This window comes from Puma concolor, chromosome A1, assembly GCF_028749965.1.
Source record: "Puma concolor isolate L17-30 chromosome A1, mPumCon1.1.hap2, whole genome shotgun sequence".
NCBI classification, from domain to species: domain Eukaryota; kingdom Metazoa; phylum Chordata; class Mammalia; order Carnivora; family Felidae; genus Puma; species Puma concolor.
Genome location: NC_141667.1, coordinates 52,203,345 through 52,225,257, shown reverse-complemented (window position 1 = coordinate 52,225,257; position 21,913 = coordinate 52,203,345). Strand labels below are relative to the sequence as shown.

At 41.3% G+C, this 21,913-nt stretch overlaps 1 protein-coding gene across 1 annotated transcript; it reads left to right on the top strand.

The window, feature by feature from the left end:
• The first annotated feature begins 707 nt into the window (after positions 1-707).
• Positions 708-7,305, top strand: ZBED8 (zinc finger BED-type containing 8). The gene is made up of 2 exons (XM_025925028.2): positions 708-1,158; positions 4,867-7,305. The coding sequence occupies exon 2, from the start codon at positions 4,916-4,918 to the stop codon at positions 6,698-6,700; it is 1,785 nt and encodes a 594-aa protein (XP_025780813.1). The 5' UTR covers positions 708-1,158; positions 4,867-4,915; the 3' UTR covers positions 6,701-7,305.
• The last annotated feature ends 14,608 nt before the right edge of the window (positions 7,306-21,913 follow it).

The window sequence follows — 21,913 nt, the reverse complement described above, 5'->3', positions numbered from 1 at the left end:
CCCAGTCTTAATGGGATGCTTCTAACAAGACTGACTATAGAAAGATTATTAAATTGTTCTTTAAGTTTGTCACAATTCTGGAAGGAAATATCCCCCAAATAGGAAGGAGGTCTTTCTGCAGTTTTCTAGTTTCTACTTTGGAATTTTTCCTCTAAAAATCTAATATGGGTTCATAACTTTAATATCATGTTAAAACGAATTTTAAATAAAATTGAAGATCTTTTCTCCAAATTGAATTTTTCTGAGGAAATTCATCCACATGCTCTAAATTACGGGAAGGGGTGACCTTCATGGGCAAACAAGACGCAAGCTCTAGAAGTTCATCTCCACTGTGAGTATCTTAATGGAATTTACAGCCTCGCATTTGTCCGAATGTTTAACATGGGGTACAAGGAGTTTCCTTCCCTTTCCCCCTTGCTCACACATAGAAAATGCTAATTTATTGAATGTTACAATCCAAACCCAAAGCTTGACGCACACAAAATCTTATTTTAATGCTCTGAAGAACTATGTGGACTTTACCATACTTTCCATTCCTTAGATTCTACATTCATCCTCTCTGGCAGACACAAAAAATCCCACCAGCACCCCCCCCGCCCCCCGCCCCCCCCCCCCCCGTACACAATTTAAAAAAAAAGAGAGAGGGCCACGCGCATGCTCCCTACTCAGGTCAGCCGAGCCCTCCGCCGGTGGCTCAACGCGCCTGCGTGCAGAGAGACACCTCGCTCTGTCTGCAGGCGGGAACCCACAAGGAGAACCCGGATGGAACCCTGGCGCGGCAGGGGTGGAGGTCGCTGCGGACGCTTCTGTCTCATCGCGCCTCGTAGCTTCCTGGTCGGGGACCGGACCAGAGGAGTCGCCGCCCTGCCCGGTTCCGGCGCCCACAGGCTGGATCCCAGCCCTAGCGGAGAGCGACCTGGAGCCGGAGACGGGCGCCTAAAAGAAGCCCGAGCATCCCTTGGGCCTGCGCCCAGGCTCGGAGACGGGCGGGTGGAGACCGAGCGGAGTCTTCTTTTCTCGCCGCCGGCGTCCGTAGCTCGCCCGGGCCGCTTCCCAAGCGCGCCGTCCTTAATAATGCACCAACAGGTCCTACCAGTTACGAGCTGCGTGTGCTTTACATGCACGCTTAATCATTAAAGCTCCCAACAACCCTGTAAGGTAGGTACTATTGTCATCCCCACTTGAGGAATCGAGGCTTGGAAGGGACCCAGCCTCCAGGTGACAAAGCCAGGATCCTAGGCTTTTGCCTCTGGAGCGTGTTTGCTCAGCTACTATATTTCCGCCCCCTTTCTCCGGGCTGTTGCCTTTAACTGCAAAGTGTACTGATGAATCCCGTCCCCCGGACACCCCCACCTCCCTTGGACTGGCATGGGCGATGGCTAGAGAGAAGTTGAGTCACGTTTGGTTTGGAGTTACAGGTTTACTGTTGCACTTGGGTTGTTGTCACTGCTGAAATATATATTTTAGCATTTCCCAAAGATTTCTGTTATATGAATGTTCACTTTTAACTGTTGTGATACCTTTTCATATATACCCTTGTGCCTGATGAACTTGCAAAAACATTTTTGTTATATCACATCTTTCACTCAGCATCTTGAGATAACTCCCAAACTCTCAAAAGAATCATTCTAAAAACGAAGTATGTCTATTTGAATAAGATAATGCTCTTTTTGTTTACTGTTATGGAAAATTCCCCACATAACATAAAAATAGAATAGTGTAGTGATACGAACCCATCATTCAACTCCAACAGTTACCAACTCAAGGCCAATTTTATGCCTTCTGTCTCCACCCCACTCTGTGTGTGTGTGTGTGTGTGTGTGTGTGTGTGTGTGTGCGCGCGCGCGCGCGCGCGCGCGCGCGCTGAAGTAGGGTATTTCAAAGGAGATCCCAGATGTCTTTTCATTTGTAAACCAGTAAGTCTGTATCTCCAATAAATGAGGTGTTTTTTTTTTTTTCACACAAGCATACCATTATCACATCTATTTAAATGAACAATAATTTCTTACCATGATGATGCCTTTTTAACGTTTACATATTTTAGGATATTGTGATTACTAAATACCACAGAGGAGCAAATGAAAATTGTGAGGTTCTAAAATGCAAGAAAGCCTCTTGAGCGGTAAATTAATCTTTAAGGATCTTGAAAATTCCTGCTACCCATTCTCCCTTTTTGAGGGGGATAGGAGGCATGCTGCAAATGAATTTCTCTAAAAATTCTTTTGTTCAAAACAGGTACATTGTCAGTCAAAACATACTTGGTAGCATAGTCAGGGTGGATTGGAATAGACCCTTAACTGGTCCTGTAATAATTTCTAATGAGACTGAAGCAAAGCTTTTCCATTCACTTCCTCTGTTCCCCAAAACACACATAGCAAATATACATAAGAGAATATAGAAAGATAAGCATTTTTATGCTGGTGTCATAATTTTATTATCAATTAGGAGAGTTTCTAAACAGAGTTGTCCCTCTAGTCTTCATCACTTGACAAAAGAAAGCTTAAGGTCAACCTTTAAACTTCAAATCGTCTGTATTGAGTGGCAGACATCTTCTGATTTTTAATTGACTCAACAGACAGCTATATGGCATGTCAACTTATTAGTTTACATAGAAGTACATTTTAAAGCTAGTTAATTGTGGCACAGCCACTAGAAAGTGTTTTAAGTTAATACTCTTGGCTTACTTATTGTGAGGTTTTTTTATGGCCAAAATGGGCATTTGGATTTAAATGTGTCCCTGTTAAGTTATTGCAGCGACATTCTGTAGTGTAGGACTTTGGACACTTAGAGGGTCACTTGTTTATCTGGGAGATAAAACTATTTTCTTTTTTATATATTTATTTTATTACTTTATTGATAGAACCCACAAGTGGGGGCAGAGGGAGAGGGGGAGAGAGAGAGAGAGAGAGAGAGAGAGAGAGAGAGAGAGAGAGAATCCTAAGCAGGCTCCATGCTCAGTTCAGAGTCCAATGCAGGGCTTGATTGCACACCCCTAGGATCATGACCTGAGCTGAAATCAAGAGTTGGATGCTCAACCCACTGAGCCACCCACATGTCCCAGAACTATTTTTCTAAGGTATATTTGAGCCTATCTGTGGATTATACCTTTGCTCATTGCTAAGGAGGGAGAAAAAGAGAAAAGGCCTGGCTTTCTTTCTTTTTAGGTCCTTTGACTTTCTTAGGAGGCTGTCATCAACTCAGAAACTTAAATGCCTATTAAAGCATTTAGACTTTACGTAGCAACCTAGAATATCTGCAAGGTAGGGGTTGGCCCAAAGGATATGTCTTTATTCCTCTAAATATGACTATTTACTATGATATGTATTCGCATCACCAGGACAAGATTTACAGTCTTTTCTTTTTTAAGTAATCTTTATGGCCAACATGGGGCTCAAACTCACAACCCTGAGATCAAGAATCACATACTGTACCAACTGAGCCAGCCAGGTGCCCCAAGATTTAGAGTCTTTTGTCCTTCTGAAGAAGCTGATTTATTAGTTCTAAGATATGCAGGGAGATACATAATTTCAAAGGAGTTCCCAGTGATTATGATGAGTATCTCTTATTAAAGATTACTGTTCTAGGGGCGCCTGGGTGGCTCAGTCGGTTAAGCGTCCGACTTCAGCTCAGGTCACGATCTCGCGGTCCGCGAGTTCGAGCCCCGCGTTGGGCTCTGGGCTGATGGCTCAGAGCCTGGAGCCTGCTTCTGATTCTGTGCCTCCCTCTCTCTCTGCCCCTCCCCCGTTCATGCTCTGTCTCTCTCTGTCTCAAAAATAAATAAGCGTTAAAAAAAAATGTTAAAGATTACTGTTCTAGTTACTATTTGTAAAATTATCTAAAATGTTTATGTAGAATACAGATTTTGGGCCCCTACTGTAGAGCTAGGAAATCAGAATCTCTGGGGGTGGGGCCACGAATTTGAATGTTAACAAAAAACTTTGCTGATTCCTCCATTTACTAAGGAGGAACCACTACTTTCTGGTTCTTGTCCTCAGATTGAAACAAATCTTAATCTTGGGAATACTGCTTATTTTCATTCCATTGTTTCAGCTTCTTTCTTGACTGCTTTTACTGATGGGTAGTTCTATGAAAAAGCATCATGAAATTCCTATTGTAAAAAGGGTGTCCTTCTATGAGACATTTTTCTGAAGTCTCAGTAACAAGAATAGTTGTGTTTCTCTTGAGCAACTTGTTTTCCTTTTGTGCATGGACAATATGAATCATGGACTGGTAGTGTGTTACACTTTGGAAGCAAGGAAGCTCTGAGCCAAATCTGTGTCAAAGGCTGCTTAATCAGACCCATTTGAAATTCTCTGCTTAAGTTGGAGTCAAAGCCACTCAAACATCAAATAGTTTTACAGACTTGTCTAATCCTTAACTACGAAAAAGAACTAGTCACTGTGTCAAAATATGCCCTTACAGCGCTTAGTGAATGATTCCCTTCTCTATATCCTTATTCATAACTGCTGGTGTCGTATGTCCTTGGTGTAGAATGAAAGGAGGGGGTGGTAGTGAAATGCCATTTCATGGAATACAAAATGTAGCAACTTTGTTTGGAACATACATCATTGAGAACAAATTAAGCCATAACTGCAGTTCACCAATAGAGGATTTAGGAGTATTGACAAATTACGTGAGTCCACATCTCCCATACGTAGCTTGCTGGCAAGTCATTTATTCCAGGGTATTAGCTGTGAGTTGATAGATTTAAGTTGGACTGCCATGCTGTCATGGTTCACTTTGAATGGACATGTTATAGGATATTTCTTGACATTGTACACATGACAGGATGGCATGTGATGTGGCTTTGTTTTAATTCAGTTAGCCACTGATTTTTAATGTGTGGGTTATATTTTACTCCCAAAGCAAAATTCTGCAGCATCTCTGGAATACTACCTGAGAATTTTGGGGTGCCATGTCGAAGAAGCGAAAATGGGATGATGACTATGTTCGTTACTGGTTCACCTGTACAACGGAGGTTGATGGAACTCAACGCCCACAATGTGTATTGTGTAACTCGATATTTTCAAATGCTGACCTCAGACCATCGAAATTGTCTGACCATTTTAACAGACAGCATGGTGGTGTAGGTGGGCATGATCTCAATAGCCTGAAGCATATGCCAGCACCATCGGATCAGAGAGAAACCTTGAAAGCATTTGGAGTTGCGTCTCATGAGGATGCCTTATTACAAGCATCATATCAGTTTGCGTATTTATGTGCCAAGGAGAAGAATCCTCATACAATAGCTGAAAAATTAGTGAAACCATGTGCATTGGAAATAGCACAAATAGTTTTGGGACCAGATGCACAAAAGAAGCTTCAGCAGGTACCTTTATCAGACGATGTGATCCATTCTAGAATTGATGAAATGAGCCAGGATATCTTACAGCAAGTTCTAGAAGACATCAAAGCCAGTCCTCTCAAAGTGGGTGTTCAACTTGCTGAGACAACTGACATGGATGACTGCAGTCAGCTAATGGCGTTTGTACGATACATAAAAGAAAGAGAGATCGTAGAAGAATTTCTCTTCTGTGAACCATTGCAGTTAACAATGAAAGGAAAAGATGCGTTCAATCTCTTCAGAGACTTCTTTTTGAAGCATAAGATAGCACTTGATGTATGCGGCTCTGTTTGTACTGATGGTGCCTCTTCTATGCTAGGAGAAAATTCAGAATTTGTTGCTTGTGTGAAAAAAGAGGTACCTCATATCATGATCACACATTGCTTGTTGAATCCCCATGAACTTGTCACAAAGACCTTGCCTACAAAACTGAGAGATGCTCTGTTTACTGTGGTGAGGGTAATAAATTTCATCAAAGGACGAGCTCCAAATCATCGCCTCTTTCAGGCTTTTTTTGAAGAAATTGGAATAGAGTATAGTGTCCTCCTTTTCCATACTGAAATGAGGTGGCTTTCCCGAGGTCAAATACTTACTCATATTTTTGAAATGTATGAAGAAATAAATCAGTTCCTTCACCACCAAAGTAGTAATTTAGTTGATGGCTTTGAAAATAAAGAGTTTAAAGTTCACTTAGCATACCTTGCAGATTTATTCAAACACCTAAATGAACTTAGTGCATCTATGCAAAGGACTGGGATGAACACAGTATCAGCTAGAGAAAAGTTATCTGCTTTTGTTAGGAAGTTTCCATTTTGGCTAAAGCGAATTGAGAAAAGAAATTTTACCAACTTTCCTTTTCTTGAAGAAATAATTGTTTCAGATAATGAAGCAGCCAGCATTGGAGCAGAAATAACCCTGCATCTGCAACAGTTGAACAGCTTCTTCCATGGATATTTTTCTGTTGGAGATCTTGATGAGGCAAGTAAATGGATACTGGATCCATTTCTTTTTAATCTTGATTTTGTTGATGATGGTTATCTGATGAAAAATGATCTTGCTGAATTACGAGCTAGTGGCCAAATCCTCATGGAATTTGAGACCATGAAGCTTGAGGATTTCTGGTGTGCTCAATTCACAGTGTTTCCAAGCCTGGCAAAGACAGCTCTACAAATCCTTGTACCATTTGCAACCACATACCTTTGTGAGTTGGGATTTTCATCACTTTTACATTTTAAAACAAAGTCCAGAAGCTGCTTTAATATGAATGATGACATCCGTGTGGCTATTTCAAAAAAAGTTCCTCGTTTCTCAGACATCATTGAACAAAAGCTACAGCTACAACAGAAGTCACTATAAGATGATACATTTTTTAATGTATAATTTTTAATATATTCTTAATTTCATTGTAAAATTAAACTGCAATGCTGATTCTTTTCTATTTATGGTATACCAAATCCCATGGAAAAGTTCGGCTTGTTTAACTTTTCACTTTCACGTGAGGCATGTGAAACTGTTCTGAGAATAAAAACACAAGCAGCAGTAAAGACTAAGTACCACCACCTAGTTGATACATAGAATTCTTCTAATTCTAAGTGTGTGTTTAACCTGATGATGTGATACATAAAGACTCACAAGCACTAGACTATCCAGCTAAATGGTACACTAGGCTAGGAATGGAGCCAGAGAAAAGAGAAGATTTCCCAGAACATGCCTCTTCATCTTAAGAGTAAAAGTTGAAGGACCAAATGACAGACTGAGGCCTTGCATCTCTGTGAGTGTTGTTATGGGGAGGTTAATGGGATCAGAAGAGGATTATGAAATGTTATAGTGGGAGAACGGATGATTCTAGTTTACATAAGATTTACTTTTAAATGTCTTCTTTGGAGTTAGTCTTACAATGTCCATTCCTCTAACTCCCGTGCTCTAAATATCATGACATTAATAAATATCCTAATATCCTATTAGTCACTCTTTGTCTTCTTTTAAATTGTATCAGGACCCCAAGTCATTGAGGCTGTTAAAAAGAAGATACCAGAGCCTCACCCTAGAGATTCTGATTTAGCAGGCCTGGGATAAGCTCAGGGCCTTCATTCTTAACCAGCTTTCTAGATGGTTCTGATGGATTCTTTGGACCTCTGGCCTCATCTTATTTTTCCTTTACCCCAGTTTTCTCACTTATTTTACATCTCATGCTATGTGTATTGTTCTAACATAGTTCAAAACTTCTGAATAGACCAGAATATAAATAATAAATAAATTGGCATGAAATCACTGTAGTAATTCAGGGCCATCAACAAAATCCCTATGGGAATTTAAGTTAATACACTTCTGGATAATAATTTGGTAAAATATGCTTTTTAATTTTAATAAACTTACATTTTTATTTCAAAACTTTATTATCTTATCAAAGTAGCATGCTAAAAAATGGGTCTTATAATGAAAAGCCACAGTTCCTTGCCTGCCCAATTACTGTAACCGTCTCTGCTTTAATTTTTTGTGGTTCCACCCTTCTGTGTTAGTAACGTGTTTATAACAAACACATATGCCAGTTTTGTGTTTTGTTTTGTTTTGTTTTTTATTAAGTAAACTCTAACATGAGGCTCAAACTCACAACGCCGAGACCAAGAGTTGTGTGCTCCACTAACTGAGCCAGCCAGGTGCCCCAACATATGCCAGTTTTGATTTATCAGCTTTAACTTTTTTAAGTTTATTTATTTTGAGAGAGAGAGAGAGAGCACAAATGGAGAGGGGCAGAGAGAGAGGAAGAGAGAGAATCCCAAGCGGGCTCTGTGCTCAGGGATCCATCTCACAAACCCTGAGATCATGACCTGAGCCCAAATCAAGAGTCAGACATTTAACCAACTGAGCCATACAGGCGCCCCAATTTATCAGCTCCTCTAGATAATAGGTAATTATTGAATTTATAAAATGTTCATCTCTCCTATTCCCAATGTTTTATTATTGTAGTATTAATTTTAGTTCCCTTCTTGATTATTCATTGCCCTTTGGGGATTTTTTTCCCTCTGGGAATTTACCTCCTAGAAAGAATTGGGGATATTCGCAAAGTTTTATTTATAAGGCAGGTAGTTACAACATTTTTGTAATAGTGAAAAATAGGGAGAAAAGGTCCTGAAGGGGAATGGAATCTGACTTAGGTGCCACCTTCAAATTGAAGTTTGTATTTTTTACACAAAACTCGACTTCATCGCTATCCATCAAAATACTTTTATCAATAAACATACATATATGCTTTTCATCTAAAAACGTAGTTGCATAATATCAATCCTATTTTTTTTTCTAATATAATCTAACATCAAGAGCAGTGGGAAGAATTTCCAAAGCTAATATTGGAATAAATCTGGAAGAGAATGTATAAAGTTTCATACGTATGTGTATCTAAGGATAGGAAGGAAGAAGGATGGAAGCAAGTGCATGTAATGAAGCGTGGAAACTAGCAATACAAAAAAGCAGGACTAGAACACAAAGCCAGAAGCAAGTGACCTTTGGTGGCCAGTATTTCATTAAGTCCACTAGAATTCTGTCTTCAACTAAATTCATTAATTTCTGTTCTGAAACAAAAACCCAAAGGATTTTTTTTTAAGTTTATTTATCTATTTTGAGAGAGAGAAGAGTGAGCGGTACAGAGAGAATTTCAAGCAGGCTCTGCACCATTAGCTCACAGCCCGATGCAGGACTCAAAACCATGAACCGCGAGATCGTGAGCTGCACCAAAATCAAGAGTTGGACACTTAACTGACTGAACCACCCACGTGCTCCAACTAAAAGGATATTTTAAAGGGAATAGCAGAGCTTTTAATTAATTTTTGAATTCAACAGTTTTATTTCCTCCTGATCAAATTAAAGAAACTAGTGTCTGCTAAATGGAGAAGAAACTTGGATTTTTTTTTAATTAAAAAAAATCTCCCACAATGATACATGTGTTGGCACTTATAAGTCATGTGTTGGTTTCTTTTTCTCCCAAGAAAGAGATAATTTTATTTTTACTATACAATTAAAGTCATTGGAAAATTGCAAAAGGAATCAGGATGAAGACGTAGTCTTTGTGACCAGCAGATGTCACTCTCTGTACATTATGGGTTGAGAGTAAATGTAACTGCATCATAGATTTTGCCAAATATCTGATCTTAAACATCTCTAGAAAAAGGATTAGTAGCTCAAATTAAAAATGTCCCCCTGTGCCTCTCCTGGCTCAAAATTGGCAGACAGAACAATGGTGGGGCATTGAGAAACTGGTAGGAAAAAGAACATATAAATGGCTTTTTCTCTAAAACTGACTTGAGCATATGAATCTTTTGACATCTTAGCTACTCTTCTAAGCCATCAAAAGCTACCTGAAGTGGGTGGATAGGTCAGCACGTACTCCTTTGCTATTCCATGACAGTTAATAAGGCTAACAGAAGTACCAAAGGCAAAGCCATACCCAGATAATGTGTCCTTTCCAGTGAGAGTAAATTGCTGTCACTTCCATGATAGAAGAGATCTAATGTAATACACCTGCCACTAAGTGCCCATATCAGGGCTCATTGTTGGTCTCTGGTCTCTACTGTTGGCAGGTCAGGCACTCAGTAGGTCAGTCTTGGTGAGGGGACGTCCATGTTGCTGATCCTGTGTATAAGCCAACAACCTTGCCAACATGGCCACTCTTGTACTTGGGCCCATTGAGCTGTCATTAGGATGACTGGAAAAAGAGGCTAATAGATACATCTTGTCCTAATTATTGAGAGCCTCCTCTGTCTTTATGTAGGTTCAGCTAGGCCATTGAGAAGCCCTCAAGCCAAGGTCAGCTGTCATAAGAGACCCATATATACTTTAGTATTCCTGCTACTCTCAGTCATTTGCTGGAAGCAGCCCAGGGAAGTGTGAACCAGCCCAGGTGTGGTGATGAATTTCAGAGTACAACAGCTGGGGCTCATGGTTAATTATGTCCCCCTGTAGTTGTGTGTCTAGAAAGTACATTCTTATGGATGTACAGTGTCCTTTGGTGAACATTCACTGGAGCACAATAATCTTCAATTCTCTGCTTATTCTAAGAGGTCCATCCATATACTTCAACCCCAGATCTTGTCACTTGTCTTATAAATCTGTTCTTTCCAAGTCCTGAACAGTCATCAAACCCTTAGTAACTGCCCTGGGATACTAGAGTTTAGATCATACTTATGGACAGTGCTCGGTTCAGAAATAGTAGACAACCAATTGTACTGCTCAGAATTCTCCTTAGGGTATTTCAGAAACGTACTCGATTGAGGTGGTAATGCACCAGCCTATTGGGCAAAAATAAACTATAAACCAGACCTAAAATTCTTGTTAGTCAGCTGATCATAAGTAACTGGTCATGTAGCCAAAGTTAAAGACTGAGGAAAAGGAAACCTTGTAACAGGAGTAAGTGTCCAAGGAGTTGACCCTTGCTTTGTGCACTTGCTTGTGCTTTCTAGACCTGCTTGATCTCTCTGCCTTGTATGCCATTTCTCCTTGATGATTGATGGCTTCTGTGCACAGTCCAGTTAATGGCTTGCTGGATCACACAGCTCCCATGGAGCTGGTTCTCAAAAGGGAAATCAGCTATCTTCAAAAGAGGGTGTGGATTTGCTCCCAAACCCTAGAGGTATATGCTTTGATTCTCCTGTTGGCATTTGCCCCAGGCTCCACACAGAATCCTGATTTGCCGCATTATGTGTCGTTGGATCTGCTGATCTTAAGTTTCAAGTGACAAGAGTAGCTAACACTACCACATGGATTTTCTACAGAGCCTTTTCCAATCCACCCAAAACGGTCAGTGTTACGGTAAATGGGTCAGAGTGATACACTCAAATATGGTATATATTGCCTATAAAAGCCAAAAGGCCCACCAAGCATCATGCCTCTGTTGCAGTGGTAGGTGATAGAGGATACAGCCACTTGGGTTTCAGCTCGAAAGATCTATTGCAACATGCTCCAGACCATTAGCACATCAGAAACTTCACCAAGCCACATGAGTCCCTGGATTTTTACGGGGTTTACCTCTCACTCTCCAACCTCACATGCATTTTACTAAGGCATCTCAAGTACTGTTTACTACCTTCGTGTCAGATCCAGTCTGCATTTCATCAGTGAAGTGGACCACTGTGATATACTGAAATGTCAGGATGACCCCAGTCTCTGCAGATTATATTGTAACAGACAGTAGGTTAAGGTAGCCCTAAGGGAAGACGGTAGAGGTGGTCTCTTGGTTCTGCAAGGTAAAAACAAGCTGCTTCTGGTCATCATTGCAAATTGATATGGGGGGGGGGGGGGCATTTGCCAGATCACTAATGGTATATGAAGGGCCATAAGGGTTATGTTGATTTTCTCTCATAAAGATAGCACACCTGAAACAGCAGCTGTAATTGGAGTCCTCACCTGTTTAAGTTTACAGTAATCCATAGTAAGTCTCAGATCCATCAACCTTTGGCACAGGACAAACAGATGAATTTAAGTGGAGACATGATAGATACCAAGCCTGTGGTGCATGAATCTCTTCAATTTCCTATAAGGATGTGCTGTTGCTTTTGGCTTGCTGCCTTGGTGAGGAGAGGACTTTCTAGGGTCTTCTACTGGACCGTTTTTACAACAATAACCCTCAGTACATGGATCAGAGAGGAAATTTGGGGATTCTGCCAGTTATGATGTATGTGTAATTAACATGTTCAAGAACTGGAGATACAACCACTGGGTTCACAGACCTACTAGGCTTTCTTTAATTTTAAGTTGGGCCAATATTCCATTCATTACCTGACCACCATTAGCCCCCATGTTGGCTGGTGGACCATCGTAGTGTTTTGAGGTCCCAGAAATTAGTGCCATTTCAGGACTAGTGCTTATTAATCCCCAACAGATCTGAGGATTTTTTTTTTTTTTTTTTTTTTTTTTTTTTTGCTGTATACAGTCACCCCATTCAAGACTGCAACTCTCTGAGGAGGTATTGAAAGAAGGTTTATAGTATCTATTGTGGCAGTTTTGAGTTCTTAAGAGAACTCAGCATGTCCTTCAGTCAAGGGGCTCTGGGTCTGACAGCTGGTTTATGTCTGCAAGCTGGAGAAGAGGCTATGACTCTCTGTCTAGTGACTTTAGTCAGACTTCTGAGCACCAGACCTAAAGTTTTTCCTATTGTATGAATCAAGTAATATTTAGTAGACTTCCCATCTATTTCATTCCTAGGTCCCTATACCAACTACCTACTGCATTAGAGTTCTCCAGAGAAACAGAAAGAATAGGATGTGTGTATATATACATGGGAAGAGATTTATTATAAAAAACTGACTCACATAATTATAGAAGCTGGCAAGTCCAAAATTGGCAGGGTGGGCTAATAGGCCAGATAGGCAGGAAAGGGATCCAGTCTGAAGACAGTCTGCTAGAGATTGCATTCTTGATTGGGAAACTTGGTCTTTTTATTCTATTCAGGACTTCAACTAATTGGGTGAGGCACACTCATCTTTTGGAGGGCAATCTGCTTTACTCCAAGTCCACCAATTTAAATGTTAATCTCATCCAAATATACCGTTGCAGACACACCCAGAATAACATTTGCTCAGCCAAACTGACACATAAAAGTAACCATCAACAGCTACTATCAATGATCCCTGGTGGTCAAAACATTCTGAGGGCTGTTTTGTCCCTGCTGTGTATTATGTTAAGTGCATCCGCCTTGTTTCTAGCAACTGAACACTGCCATTTGGCCTCTGCTACTCTACATCCCTTCAAACCCAATGAAATTAATGAACAGCATTGAATCAATGACAGCATCTTCTACCATTATACCCACTAACAGAGAACAACCACCACAGAGATTTTCAAGAATATGGATGATCTCTTTAATGTATTGCTCAATACCTTAATGAAGGAGTGTCCGCTGGGTCCTCTTCAACCATACCGTAGGGGGCAGTAGTGGGTGAGGGAATTTGAAGGTCACACACAGTGTATTTACCCCAACATTTCTCTCTCCCTAAATCTTTTAATTTCTTTCTCTACATTATGCCAAGGAAGTTCTGGGATTTGAAACTCCTGATATTCAGGTCACTGTTGAGTCCAAATAAGCAAATTCTTAGTACAAGTTACCACATTAGAGAACCCCTGATAAGTACACCCATATCAGTCATTTGGCTGTTATATTCTGCTTTTTTGGGTCTAATGCTCTCCATTCCACACATATTCACTGGGTTTCTGCCTATATAAGTTAGAAAAATCTTGCCGTTATCTTGGATGATAAAATCTTTCCTTCAGGATCAGACTCTGAACTTGTTTCCTTGTAATACGCAGGATCTGACTCTAGTTATAGGCCTAGTGGCAACAAGGAGCAGTGGCATAGATCTTGAAGAGCAAAAGCGACTCCTTGAAAAGCACCTGCCTCAGGTGAGGTTGTTACACAGACTTTAAGCAAAGGAAGCCTAATCTCAGACACGGAATGTGAAGACAAGGAAGGTTCAGAGTGACTTAGGGGTTAAGATTTTCAACTTCCTCTAAGCCTGTGCAGATGTCCTCATCCCAAGTCATGGAATCAGACACTGTCCCAATTCTCATCCAAGCTTTCAGTGGAAGACATAGACTGTGAATTCAATTTACATTTAAATTCTGCAACCCTCACAAATATTGTGTCTGAGTTTGCAGCTACAAAAGATTTGAGGTACTTCTAGGGCTGCCATGGACTCTCCCTAACCAGGACTTGAGCTGAGACTTTGAAGACCCGAGTATGTCGTTTTCTTTGTGTAAGCACTCCTGCATTCTTAGAAGAAAGCATCCCACCCCACAGAGCTCGAAGTCCTCATTATTCCCAGCAGCCACTTGATCTCCCAAGGCACCTGCTTCAGGAAGTTGTTCGTCACAATAATCTGCAGCCAATAATTTGATTAATCAGTACCGCTCTGTGCCATGGGTTACCAGCATCCCATTGCCATGACAAGAAGCTCAATATCACATTCAAGTCTAAAGACGTATCCAAACAACTGCAAAAATTGCATCTTTGGGCATCTGTTTCCTGAGAATTCTGGTACCAATTTCTGTATCAGTCAGGAGACACAAACTCTACTGATTACTCTCACAGAGAGAATTTAATATAAAGAATTGTTACCCAGGTATTAGAAAACTGGAAAAGCAAAAGTAATACTGTAGTAAAAACATAGAAAGCAGTTACCAACCTGACGGCCGGAAGAAAGAAGAGCTTGGGATTAATAAAATTTGGTAGCTTGGATAAAGGGTCCCATGGAGCTGGGACAGGAAAGGCATCTGCAGGCTGTTACCAGTATGTCTGAAGAAGCATAATGAGGCTGGTTCTGAAATTGTGAGGAAAAATGTAAACTTGAACCAGCTGCTCCCATAGGAAATAATTCTGTCATTGCCAGAGTGAGGAACTGTTGTTTGGGTGACACTGACTGTAACAGGAAGCAAAAGAGAAAAGAGCAAGATCCTTGCCACTCCTCTAGAGTTCCAGTCTCCCTCTAGTGCCTCCTGTTGGCAGACAACAGAAGGCCAGCTGGCAAAGAAGAAACCATTTGTGGAGTCCCAGCCTGGGCATCATAGAGCAGCAGCATTTGAAGCTAAGAAACTATAGCTTAATAGCTGTGTGTGTGTGTGTGTGTGTGTGTGTGTGTGTGTGTGTGTGTCATACTTCAGCATGCATCTCTGGACGATAACTCCCTAATACTAATACTCAGGTCATATTCAAAGTTCCTCCAATTGCCCCCCAAATATCTTTTTAATTTTTTGAAACACAGTTTAGTTTTTTTAATGACATTAACGTTTCAAAGAATGTTCCATTCTCTGAATTGTTTTCTCTTATATCGTTTAACCAGTTCCTCTGTTCTCTATTTTCTGCTAATCAGAATTTAGCTATGAAGGCTAGATTATATTCAAGTTAAAATCCTTAATGCATCATATAATGTCAGACTGTTATATCCTTGGTAATATTGAATTTCCTTACATGTTAACAGAGCATTCCCCAAATGTCTCCATTTCTTAAGAATGTGTTTTATTTCTAATACAGAATACAGGCATGTGGGAAATGGAAAAAGCACAGTGAAGGCCGTGCCCCCTACCTCATTTCTCAGCCCCACATATCCTCTCCAGAGGCAGCTGCTGTTACCAGACTATCTTTAAAGAGATAGTTACACATAAACTGTGTGTGTGTGTGTGTGTGTGTGTGTGTGTGTGTGTGAGAGAGAGAGAGAGAGAGAGAGAGAGAGAGAGAGAGAGGGAGGGAGAGAAGCTTTATTCTTCATAAGCAATAGCACACATAAGGATTTTTTATTTTATTAAAAATTTATTATTTTTTATTTTTATTAAGTGAATAAGACATGTAGAGAGCTAAGTGTCTTCTGAGTGTTATTTCAAAGCAATCTGTAGAAGTCTTTTGAAATACAAGATTTAGAGAAATTAGTCTCCTTTCACTGCACAATAGCAGATAGATTAAAAAAGAACTTCCTATCCACTAGCTAAATCTCACCTATGCAGTTAAATTATGCCTTGTTTCCTCAGTCTGGGAGTTCTGTTTTTCTTTCCATTATTTCTCATAATCCCCCCTCAAATTATGCAGGCAAAACGTGGCAAGGCCTTGGTTTCTTTACTCATTCCCATGATGCTCTCTCTCAGAGCTTGATTCTGCAAATCCTCAGACTTTCCTAGCTGGGCATGTCCCTGAAATCAAATGTCTGTTCATTTCTGGTCCCCACACTGACTTGAAAAACGTCATCAAGAGCTTTTTGCATTAGACTCCAAAATGTCTCTCCAACTGAAGTCCCTCGAGTTACATCTGGAAAGTGGTTGGATCTTTTCTGGGTCATTTCCTGTTGAACATAAGTGATATCTATTTTGGTCTGACTTCATTTGTGCTGGGACTTTTGCAGGCCCGGGGCTTTAACTCTCCTGAAACCTTAGGCCAAAGGAGCCTCTCTGAATTCTCTGGTTTTTTTCCTTCCTGCAAAGACTGATTGAAGTCTTCCTGCGAAGATTTTGTGGAAGCCCTTGTCCCGCTGACTGTGGCCCCAGTAGAAGAACTTAGGGCTGGACAAGGGCTGCGCTCTCATCGCACCTCTGGCCCCTGCTCACTGTGTAACCTTGAGAAGATGGGCTGCTTCTGTGCCTCCATTCCTTCAGCTGTATGATGGGAGAAATACTAGTCCCAAACTTGGAAGAATAGAACAGAATACTCTGTGAAATGTTTTTTATTAACAGAAATTATATAATTGTGGGGGGGGGGTCACTATTATTAACTCTCTCAACTCTCTGACACATCCCCAGATCCAACTCATCTATCAGAGCAAAGGAAGAATTTCCAAGAACTGCAACACAGTATATTCTGTATTTTTTTTCTTAATTTTATTGAGGGGAAGGGTATACAATAAATACTAGATTCCCATGGTTTAAAAGTCAAATTATTCCCAGGCGCCTGGGTGGCTCAGTTGGTTAAGCGTCCGACTTTGGCTCAGGTCATGATCTCATGGTTCATGGGTTTGAGCCCCACATTGGGCTCTGTGCTGAGAGCTCAGAGCCTGGAGCCTGCTTTGTATTCTGTGTCTCCCTCTCTCTCTGCCTCTCCCTTGCTCACACTCTGTCTCTCTCTCAAAAATAAATAAACATTAAAAAAAATTTTTTTAAGTCAAATTATTCGAGGAGTGCCTGGGTGGCTCATTCGGTTAAGTGTCCAACTCTTGGTTTCAGCTCAGGTCATGATCTCACGGTTCATGAGTTTGAGCCCTGCATCTGGCTCCACGCTGACAGTGCAGAATCTGCTTGGGACTCTCTCTCCCTCTCTCTCTGCCCCTCCCCCACTCTCTCTCTCTCCCCAAATAAATAAATAAACTTTGGGGGAAAAAAAAGATTGGGACCCACCTTACATTTATTAAAAAAAAAAAAAAAAAGCCAAATTTTCCCATACTGTGAAAAATAACTCTTCCTCTTAACAGTGTTTTCCAGTTCCCCTCCCCAAAGACAACTTCTTGGGTCACAATGTTTTGTCTATCTTTCTTGAGACAGATTATGCTTATACATCCTTGTGTGTTTGTGTGCATTTTCCTCACCTTTTTTTCTTTTAACTTGGATGATAGCAAACTATACACACTGTTCTGCTCCTTGTTTTTCCCCCTAAACAACGTAGCTTCCAGATAATTCCATAGTAGTACATAGAACTCTGCCTCTAGGTACGTATGCATAATGATTAATTATTTAATTAGCTTATTTAATTAGTTCCTTATGGCTAGCCATTTAGATTATTTAAGTCTTTTATTAGTTCAAACACAGTTGCAATGAATAACTTCATGCACACTTCCAGGATGAGTTGTGGAAATAAAACAGCTGTGCCAAAAATAAACTGTATTTTCAATTTTTACAGATCTACAAACTTTCCTTGCAGTTCAGCTATCATCTTGTCTGATTCTAAGTGACATAGTACCCAGGGCAGCCAACACTCACTCCAACGTCACGATCTTTCTGTGGAATGGCAGCAAGTTCTCTCTTTCAGCAGCTGTCTCCCCAGTGCTGCCACATTAGCAAGACCCCATCTGGAATTATCGCATCCTGGAGAACTCCACAGCCCCAAAGCCCCTTGCTGAAAGTAAACATTGACAATCTGGGTCTTGGCCATTAGCTATTTGGAATGATTCATTAATCATTTTTAACCCTCTTTTGTACCAAAATTGGAGAAAGGAAAGGGTGGAAGAAAAGGCAAAAAGAAAGGCCAGGAATGCCTACATTTTAATCATGGATGGAAGTCAAAAGATTGTGGACTTTCTTTGTCTTGATTCCACAACTCATTACCACAAGTCACTGAAGGACTCTGCCCTCTTTGTCTGCATGAAGACATGAAATGAAATGAAAACCAAAGACCAAATTATTCCTCAGGACCTTCCCTCCTTTGAAGATTCAGATGCAGTGTATCTCAGGGGCACTTGTTCTCCCAAGTTCGCCATATTGAAAAGGCAAGAGATTTCATAAATCTGTTGAGAAGACATTTAGACAGTGGTGTGCTGGTAATCAGGCTGCAGGCTGGGTTGAAGGAAGAGAGTCTTGATTTCTAGCCTTTGCTGATTTCTGTCTTGTAATTATTCCCATTATGACAATTACAAACTTAAGATATGTCACTTAACTCAGAATTGGAAAGGGAAGCACAGAATTGGCTGCTGTCTCCAGCTAACCACGAGTTAGGAATTCAAAGAAAGCATTTTCTTCAGACTGTTCTGTGTTGAGAGGCCCTTCATGAAAGAGAAGAGATTTGGGGATGCCTGGGTGGCTCAGTTGGTTGGGCATCCAACTTCGGCTCAGGTCATGATCTTGGGGTTTGTGAGTTTGAGCCCCGTGTTGGGCTCTGTGCTGACAGCTCAGACGCTGGAGCCTGCTTCAGATTCTGTGTCTCCCTCTCTCTCTGCACCTCCCCCACTTGTGTTCTGTCTCTCTCAAAAATAACATTTAAAAAAAATTAAGAAAGAGAAGAGATTTGAAGTAGGCACTGAAGGATAGTGCTGTAGGAGTCTTCCCATGGTAAGTGACAGGAACAATTCACACCAGCTTAAGGAAAGAGAATGTGAGAATGTGAATGTTGTAGCACAATATCTGCACAAAGGTTTTCAATAATGTAGTCAGAGCACTCCTCCCATCTTTCAGTTCTTACATCTGCTTCTATTTGTATATTGATGTCATTGACTCCTCCTTCAAGCAGGCTCCCTCCAAATGGCAGAAAAAATGGCTAGTGCAGCCCAGGGCTGTATCCTTACAATTAACAATTAAAAAGAAAAGCAGTATTCCTTTATAGAAATCACATGGAAAGACTGATTATCTCTGCTTGAGTCTCATGCCCACCATTTGGACTTTTAACTGGGCACAAAAGGAAGGGGTACCTGGTCCACATGCCCCTGCCCCTGCAGCTAGAGGGCAGGGAGAGTACTAAGATGGACCACTTTTTCTCTACTGCCCAATACACATGAGAATCACCCAAATAGAATTCCCCAATGGACAGAGGAATAATGGGCAGGTAAAAGCCATGAATCTCTAGTAGACATATGGGTAAGGTTGTGGAGAGGCAGAAGAGGGGTGCTAGTTAGAGGGATTGCATAAATGGAGGTACAGACACATAAAACTTGAAGGAGTAGTTGGGAGTCTGCAAAAAGATGACTCTGACCAAAGCAGAGCTACCCATAGGGCAGTAGTTCTCAATGGAGGGCGATTTTACCCACCTTGGGATATTTGGCAATGTCTGGAGATATTTTTGGCTGTCACAACTGGAGGTGGAAGGATTGCTGCTATCATCTGTAGAGTAGAAGACAAAGATCCTGCTAAACATCCTACAATGCACAGGATAGCCCCCCCCCCAGTGAAGACTTACTGAGCCTCAGATGTAAGTAGTGCAGAGATTGAGAGATCCTGACACAGGAAAAATAGAAGTGTCTAGGAAGATGTCAAACCACAGAGGCTTCCAGTTAGTGAGGCTACAGAAAGGCTGACGGGTTGAGGATTTATCCTATGACCATTGCACAGGGAAGTATTATAAAGGTGTTGGGAACAGCTAGTGTAGCTGTTACATACAGGTCCTTCTGCCCTGTGACTCTCTCACTCCTCCTTTGCCACCTTTGCATGGCTGGCTCGTTTTCATCCTTCATAACTCAGCTTAGATGTCACCTATTCATGAGATCTTCCCAGACCCCCCAGTGAAGTAAATTCTCTCATGGGACTCTACACCACTGTTTTCTCCCATGGTTCATGGTTCCCTCTTCTTTTCCTTCATAACTCTTTTTTTTAATGTTTATTTATTTATTTTGAGAGGAGAGAAAAAGTGGAGGAGGGGCAGAGAGAGAAGGGGGAGAGGGGGCACTCATGTGCCTTCTCTGACACTCTCAGCACCTGTGGTTCACAGCATGACGTATCAGGGCTCTTGTGAAGGCACACAACTGTAGCTATTTTAAGAAAACACACATTAATAAAGAGAATCAAGTAAATTCAGAATCCTTGCAGAGCAAGTTCTGGCCTGGTGCTCCGAGAATGATTCCCAGAACACTACACAGTACTGACCACCCAAGGAAGCTACTATTCCTACCACAATCTGGAAGCTGGCATTCAGGGAGTCGCCGGCCCAGTCTCTAGCTACAGGAATACACAGTTTGGGGTGTAATCTGGGACCAGGAGTTACTGCCCACACTCCAGGGCCATAATACATATGCTAGCTCACCACTAGCACAATGGATCCCTCTCAGACTGATGCCTCCTTTCCCCCAGACTCAATTGTTTTCTTAACTCAATTTTGAATTCAGGTTTACACAAGTGCACAGGACTGGCTAAACATAAATTACAATGGGAACCCCAGCAGTAGAAACATTGGGAAGTGAGTTTTTAGCTTTCCAGCCTCTGTAGTATAGGAAGACACACCAAGAAAGGTTTGGACAGATGTGGAACAAGCCAATCTCCCACCCCTGGCACATGGCTGCCCCTGCTGGTTTGTAAGCACTCTATGGCCATAAATGTCACAATGTCACTCATCTTCTCAATATGCTGAGCATGTTCTCCAAACATGAATAGTGTTACAGAATGAATTGAACTGAACCAAACAAACAGGAAAATCCTCATTTTGTACACTGTATGTTTCCTTCAGCGCTTGTTGCATTATGCCTCTTAGACCAATTTGTGTTGATTCATTTTCCCTATAGACCAGAAGTTCACTTCTTTGTCCCCACACTCATAATAGGTAACAAATGTTTGCCGACTGAATTAAAGGCAGAAACAGGCTAGAGGAGGAAGTTCTGAGCGCCATTTCAGCTTCAGGCAGCTCCTGCAGCTCCTGGAACAACCATTTCATGAACTTTTTGGATTTCCTGCCACATGAAGTCATCACCACTAGGCTCCTAGGTTTCAGGTCTCCTCCATAAGTTGGAAGAACATCCGCTCCCATTCGCTCAGCCAGGAAACATCCATTAAGTGCTTCCCTGGTACTGAGTGTGGCACCACTGCCTCTTCCTGTGCTTCTCTCTAACCATTTCCTCACCAACAAGAGCATGTCAGGAATTTCAACCTCTGTGGCAGTGGAGCCCCATGGGTAACACATGGAGATTCCTACTCTACCCTAGAGTCTTTTAGGTTGAGAATGGCATCCATGCATCATTCAAAGGAGGGTTTCCTTACCTTTTCTGATTCCTGAAATATGTAGAAACAAACCAAGGTGCCCAGAGGGAGTGGTGGACAGAGGTCCCCTTTCCAGCCATCTATGAATCAACACACTAAACCCTATTTCATAGGTCATCTTTCCTTTGTTTAGACCTCATACTTCCCCTACTCCCAGACAAGTCTCAGTTCTCCCTCAGGGCTCAACCCAGGCCTTCCTCTGAACACCCAGGTTTATATTCAGTGTTTTCCTTCTCTGTAACACTCATTTCACTTGTAGCCACTTGTGTCACCCCTACTAGACTCTAAGCTCCATGAGGACAGGCACCAAACCTATTTGGCTTATCTCCACATCTCCAGCACCTAACTCATAACACATAACCGATATTATCAACTGTTTGTTGAATGAATATCTGTTGAGCCCACTAACTTTCATCCTCAGACAATATTTATGTAATG